Below are 6,994 nucleotides of genomic sequence, written 5' to 3' on the forward strand. Positions count from 1 at the left end.
GCACTGGACCGCAAAATCAGTTTAAACCGCAAGGTCGGCTGTTCAAACTCACCAGCTGCTCCTTAGAAACCCTATATAGGGTCACTATGGGTCCAAATTGACTCGACACCACTAAACAACAACAATTTACAATTCGTGGGTTATGACTTGTTGTTAAGTGCTGTCGAGTAGGTTCCAACCCATAGTGACTCTGTACAGGATTTCCAAGGCTGTAAATCTTTATGGGAGCAGAAAGCCTCATCTTTCTCCCGTGGAGCAGCTGATAGTTTCGAACTGTTGACCTTAAGGTTCGCAGCCCAACTTGTAACCACTACACTACCAGAGCTCCTTGGGTTATGAGTAGGACTGCTGAAAACAAGGTTTTAACAAGTTCAAATCTACTAGTCGCTCTGCAGGAGAAAGATGAGGCTTTCTGCTGTTATAAAGATTGACATTACCACTCATCTGGCAGTTTATTATACTGTAATGGCTTGCACATTGTTGTGATTCTGAAAGCTATGCCATGGGTATTTTAAATACCAGCAGGGTCACCCACCGTGGGCAGGTTTCAGCTGAACTTCCAGACGAAGACAGAGTAGGAAGAAGGAGAGACGAACTACTTGTGAAAATATAGTCACCGAAAATCTTAGGAATAGCAGTGGAACACTGTCAGCACCAGAATATTGAATACTGAAACATGATGAATAGTACTAGAATATTGTCAGATATAGTGCTGGAAGATGAACCCCTCAGGTTCGAAGTAACTCAGAATGTGACTGGGGAAGAGCTGCCTCCTCAAAGTAGAATGAATTATGATGATGCAAATGGAGTAAAGCCCTAGCAACCTATATTTGCTGATGTGGTACAACTCAGAATGAATAGAAACAGCTGTAAACATTCATTAATAACCAGAACATGGAATATGCCAAGTATGAATCTAGGAAAATTGGAAAGTGTCAAAAATGAAATGGAATGCATAAAAATCAATATCCTAGGCATTAGTGAGCTGAATGGACTGGTATTGGCTATTTTGAATCTAACAATCACATGGTTCACTATGCCAGAATGACAAATTGAAGAGGAATGGCATCACATTCATCATCTAAAAGAACAAATCATTATCTGTCTTGAAGTACAATGCTGTCTGTGATAGGATAATATCCATACAATTACAAGGACCCAGTTAATACCATTATTATTCAAATTTATGCACCAACCACTAAAGCCAGTGATGGTGACATTCTACAAGCTTCTTCAGTCTGAAATTGATCAAATGTGCAATAAAGATGTATTGATAATTGCTGGTGATTGGAATGCAAAAGTTGGAAGCAAAGAGGAATGGTCAGTCATTGGAAAATATGGCTTTGGTGATGAAGATCAAATGTCACAACTTTCACTATGGGTTGCATCTCAATGTAAAGAAAACAAAAATCCTCACCACTGGACTAGGAGATTGAAGTTGTTAAAGACTTCATTTTGTTCAGATCAACCATCAACACTACAGAAGCAGCAGTCAAGAAATTAAATCATGTATTGCATTAGGAAAATCTGCTACACAAGACCTGTTTAAAGTGTTGAAGAACAAAGACGTCAGTTTGAGGACTAAGGTGCACCTGACCTAAGCCATGGTATTTCCAGGAGCCTCATATGTATGTGAAAGTTGGCCAGTGAATAAAGACCATAGAAGAATTGATGCATTTGAATTACAATGTTGGAGGAGAATATTGAAAGTACCATGAACTGTCAAAAGAACAAATCAGTCAGTGTTGGATGAAGTACAGCCAGAGTGTTCCTTGGAAGCCAGGATAGCCAGACTTTGTCTGTCATACTTTGTTATTATCAGAAGGCACCAGTCCTGGGAGAAGAATATCATGTTTGGTAAAGTGGAGAATCGAAGAAAAAGAGGAAGGCCACCTATGGGATGGAATGGCACAGTGGTAGCAGCAGTGGATTTGGATGTAACAGTTGTGATGTTGGTGTAGGACCAGGCAGTGTTTTGTTCTGTTGTGCATGGGTTCACTGTGATTCGATACTGAGGCAATGACACCTAACAACAGCAAAGATTTACAGCCTTGGAAATCCTATACAAGGTCGGAATTGACACTATGATACTTCACCACTATTGTGACTTTCATGAAAATAAATGTGGGGAAATTGCAAATTTAAGGAAATAGGAAAGTCTTGTAAGTTACATTTTGTTTTGTTTTTTAGTATACTTTACTTCTGAGAAATATACTTTGCATGAAAAATAAAATCATTAATTGTTTTGATCAAACTTCCACTTATATTGCCGCTTACATCAAAACTTCTACTCTCCCATTGTCTAATTCTATAAAGTCATCTCACAGCCAACAGAAGATGTGTGAAGATTTATCCTGCCCTGCGTACAAGAGTGGAGTCCTGGTTTGGTGCTGGAGGATAAGCACTACACTGCTAATAGCAAGATCGTCAGTTCAAACCCACCAACCACTCCTTGGAAACCCCATACAGGGTGACTATGAGTTGAAACTAATTCGACAGTCCTTAACAACAACACTGCATTCACGGGAGAAAGACCTGGCAATCTCTTCCGTAAAAGTTACAGCCAAGAAAAGCATGGGACTTCCACTCTGTCACATTGGTGCAGACGAAAGAAAGTAATTTATAGCATGGATTTCTTTTAAGTTTTTATTTTATTTGATATGTTGTTTTTTTACTATTACAAGTCATATTTTCATTATTATTTCTATTTTTTATTGGTCTAAATATAGAAAACCAATTTAAAATGTGTATCAATTAAATTATGACCATCATAATAATTTTGATATGTAAATGGACTTAAAATTGGACACAATTTTAAAAAGCTTTCATAGCTAATATTTTTCATCTAAAGTACTGGAAAATATGTTTCTAACTACCAGATGCTAACTAAGCTGTTGGTTTAATTTGAGTGGCTAATTTAAATTTTTAATCATAAACTCATAAACTCTCAGATTGTATGTATGTATCCATTCTAACTTATCTGCATATATTCTATCTGATAGTATCTTATTTGCTTATTAAGTCCTATATTTTAGAGGTGTTTAGTTATTAAATTTAGTTTGTCTATAGCTTCCTGGTATGTATGGCACTGCAGGGTAAACACTTGACTGCTAACCACAAGGTCTGCAGTTCAAACCCCCCAGCTGCTCCTTGGAAACCCTAGACAGGGTCGCTATGACTTGAAACTGCATTTAACAACAACAAGAACAAACAGCTCTAACTCATGGTTATTTTATGAAACAATACACTTATTTTTTATTTACTCAATATCCTCTGTTTATGAAATACATTTGGCTTGTTTATAGCACATGAAAGTATTTCATTATTAGTTATGTTCTAAGTTAAGGTAGTGATGCCTATAATTTATTTTTTTATTTTTTATTTTAGACCCCAGTAGTTGTGAAAAATGAAATTATGTTTGACTTGTTTTCTGCAAATGAACATTTATTCGGCAGTGAGGTATGTAGAGAAATGATGAAATAGCCCTCATTTTAGAATGGCTTTCATACTCTCTTCAATAATTCTCAGATACCTAGTTCACTTCTCCTTCAGCCACCTGAAAGTTATTTGTGTAATTAAGTGTTCTAGTAGCAGACACTTAATTGGGGAGGGGGGAGAGGGAGTTTAAGACTGCAAACTTTGGGAATATATTATTAGTACTGCTGCTGCTTATCACTCTGTCCTCAGCCAATGATCCCAAGGTCAATAATCCATGTGACTAGCAACATGTGCCTGCCCCTATTGGACCATACTTAGTCCCACAGGAAGGGATAATGATGTGTTTGACTTGCTGTTGTATGGTGCCTTTGAGGTAATTTTCATTCAATTCGTAGGCACCACATGTGACAGTAAAATTGCCCCATAGGATTTTCTAGGCTGTAATAATTATGTGAGCAGATTGCTAGATCTTTCTCCCTCAGAACTAATGGGAGAGTTCAAATTGCCAGACTTTTGTTCAACAACTGAACACGACCATTTTACCATGTGTAGTAGAAGTTACTGGGATGTGATTGGATTAAAACGCTCCTAAACCCAGAAATCATATCAGCATGCAGTTCAGCTTCTTATGTTTGACGTGGTGGTAGAGATTCTTTATTTCTCTAACCCTGTACCTTTCCTGTGGGAGGATCATTCCCCATATCCCACTCTAGGTTTGTATCCATCACAAGTAAGCCAAGCCATTTCTGTTTATAACTTACATTAGAAACAGGGCTTTTAATTATTTGCTTCTAAGAATCAAGCCATTCTGAAACACTTAATTGTGCACATGGAGAATCTGTATACAGACCAAAAGGCAGCCGTTAGAAGAACAAGGGAATACTGAGTAGCTTAAAATCAGGAAAGGTATGTGCCAGGGTTGTATCCTTTCACCATACTTGTTTAATCCATATGTTAAGAAAATAATCCCCAAACCTGCATTATATGAAGAGGAACTTGGCGTAAGGATTGGAATAACACTCATTAGCGCCGACCTGCAATATGCAGATGATACAACCTTTCTTGCTGGAAAAGAAGGGAACTTAAAATTCCAATGATGATCAAGGACTGCAGCCTTCAGTATGGATTGCATGTCAATACAAAGAAAGCAAAATTTCTCACAACTGGGCCAATAAATAACATAATGATAAATGGAGAAAAGATAGAAGTTGTCAAAGATTTCATTTTGTTTGGGCCTACAGTCAACACTCAAGGAAGCAGCAGTCAGGAAATCAAAGGACATATTGCATTGGGCAAAGCTGCTACAAGATAACTCCTTAAAGTGGTAAAGAACAAAGAGATTAGTTTGAGGACTAAGCTATAATTGACTCAAGCGATAATATATTCATTTGCTTTATATGCATGTGAAAATTGGACAATGATAAAAGAAGACCATAGAAGAGTCCATGTATTTGGTTTATGATGCTGGAGAAGAATATTAAAAGCACCATCCACGGCCAAAGGAATGAAAAAATCTGTCTTGGAAAAAGTGCAGACAAAAGGTTTCTTAGAAGCCAGGATGGCAAGACCTTGTCTCTCATATTTTGGACATATTATCAGGAGATACCAGTCCCTGGAATAGGACATCATGCTTGGAAAAGTAGAGGGTCAGAGAAAAAGAGGAAGACCCTCAACAAGATGGATTGGCACAGTGGTAGAAGCAATGAAGTCAAGGGTAACGGTGGTTGTGAGGATGGTGCGGGACTGGGCAATGCTTCATTCTCTTGTGCATAGGTCTGCATGAACCAGTTCTGACTCAATAGCACCTAAGAGCCGCAACAATAACAAGACTCAGACCCATCACTCATCTGTCTGTTTGTTGTACTGTGGTGGCTTTGTGTTGCTATGGTGTTAGAAGCGATGCCATCAGATTCATTGGAGTTTCCAGACTAAGACAGACTAGGAAGAAGGAGAGGTAGACCTGCTCTGAAGGGTAAGCCACTGAAAAACCTCAAAAGATGAGCCTGTCAGATTGTAAGAAACGCAAAATATGACTGAAGTAGAGCTGCATTCTCAAAGAAGTGTTGACCTTCATGTGGGTGGAGCACAACTCAAAATGAGGAAAAATAGTTGCAAACATCTATTAACAATTAGAACTGGAAATTTATGAAGTATAAATCTAGGAAAATTGGAATTCTTCAAAATTGAAATTCATAAACATTGATATCCTAGACATTTATTAGTGAGCTGAAATGAACTTGTATTGGGCACTGTAAGTCCAACAATCGTATGGCTTATTATGTCTGGAATGGCTAATTGAAGAGGAATGGAATCACATTCATTGTCAGAAGGAATATTTCAAGATCTATCTTGACATACAGTGTTGTTTTGGGTACAACAATATCCATACTCCCACAAAGAAGACCAGTTAATACTTTTTTGTTATTCAGATTTATGCACCAATCACTGAAGTCAATGATGAAGAAAATGAAGGATTCTTTCAACTTCTTCCTTCTGAAATTTACCAAACATGCATTCAAGATGTATTCATTAAAACTGGGGATTGGAATGTGAAAGTTGGAAACAAAGAGGAAGCATCGGTAGTTGGTAAATATGGCCATGTTAGCAGAAACATTGCAGGAGGTTGACTTCTTGATTGCAAATACCTTTTTTCAATGGCATAAATGGTGACTGTACACTTGGATCTCAGTGGTGGAGCACACAGGAATTATACTACATCTGTGGAAAGAGATGAAGGAGAAACTCAATATCATCAGCCAAAACAAAGCCAGGAGTCAACTTTGGAACAGACCATCAATTCCTCATATGAAAGTTCAGGTTAAAGCTGAAGAAAATTGAAACAAGTCCATAAGAGCCAAAATATGACCTTGAATATATTCCACCTGAATGTCGAGATCATCTCAAGACCAGAGGATGATATTTAGAACAACATACTTGAAGAAAACAAAAGATCATATAAGCCAAAGAATATCTCAAAAGAAACTCTGAAACTTTCTCTTGAACTGAGGTAAAGTAACTGGAAGAAATGCTGGGGTAAAAGAGCTGAATAGAAAATTTCCAAAGGCAAGGAGCATGAGAAGAAAAAGTAAAGTGAAACATATGTTTCCCTGGTTTTGCATCTTTAGAAAACCCAGCCTAGGACAATATATGTTGTTGTTAAGTGCCATCAAGTTGGTTCTGACTCATAGCAACTTTGTGTAGGATTTCCAAGAAGCTACAGGTGAGCTTGAACTGCTGACCTTGTAGTTCAAACCAACCTTGCAGTCCAATGCATTAACCCGCAATTCCACACCACGACTCCATGAAAATATATAGAGACAACTTTATTATCAAGGAAATGATTCTGAATTGCAGAGTCCCAGGTTCCCAGCAGAAAAGAGAGTCCCTCCTGCATGTCCTTTGTATTGGGAATAGGCCATATCCCCACGGAAGCATCCTTTCAATTGATTGGCTGCTCATGGCCACTCATCATAAAACTAACTATGCTTGTATTAGGTTTCATCACAATGGGAATAAGTGCATCTCAACTGCTGAACCTCTGGAAATCCTGTGATAC

At 37.9% G+C, this 6,994-nt stretch overlaps 1 protein-coding gene across 1 annotated transcript in view; it reads left to right on the plus strand.

Annotated features, from left to right (window-relative positions):
• The window catches only part of ADGB (androglobin), a 330,382-nt gene that overhangs the window by 71,300 nt on the left and 252,088 nt on the right, over window positions 1-6,994 (plus strand). Inside the window, 1 exon segment of the mRNA XM_006872054.1 lies at window positions 3,388-3,459. Coding sequence (XP_006872116.1) covers window positions 3,388-3,459 — 72 coding nt within the window.

The sequence above is a fragment of the Chrysochloris asiatica genome, unplaced genomic scaffold (assembly GCF_000296735.1).
Source record: "Chrysochloris asiatica unplaced genomic scaffold, ChrAsi1.0 scaffold00182, whole genome shotgun sequence".
In the NCBI taxonomy this organism is placed as follows: Eukaryota; Metazoa; Chordata; class Mammalia; order Afrosoricida; family Chrysochloridae; genus Chrysochloris; species Chrysochloris asiatica.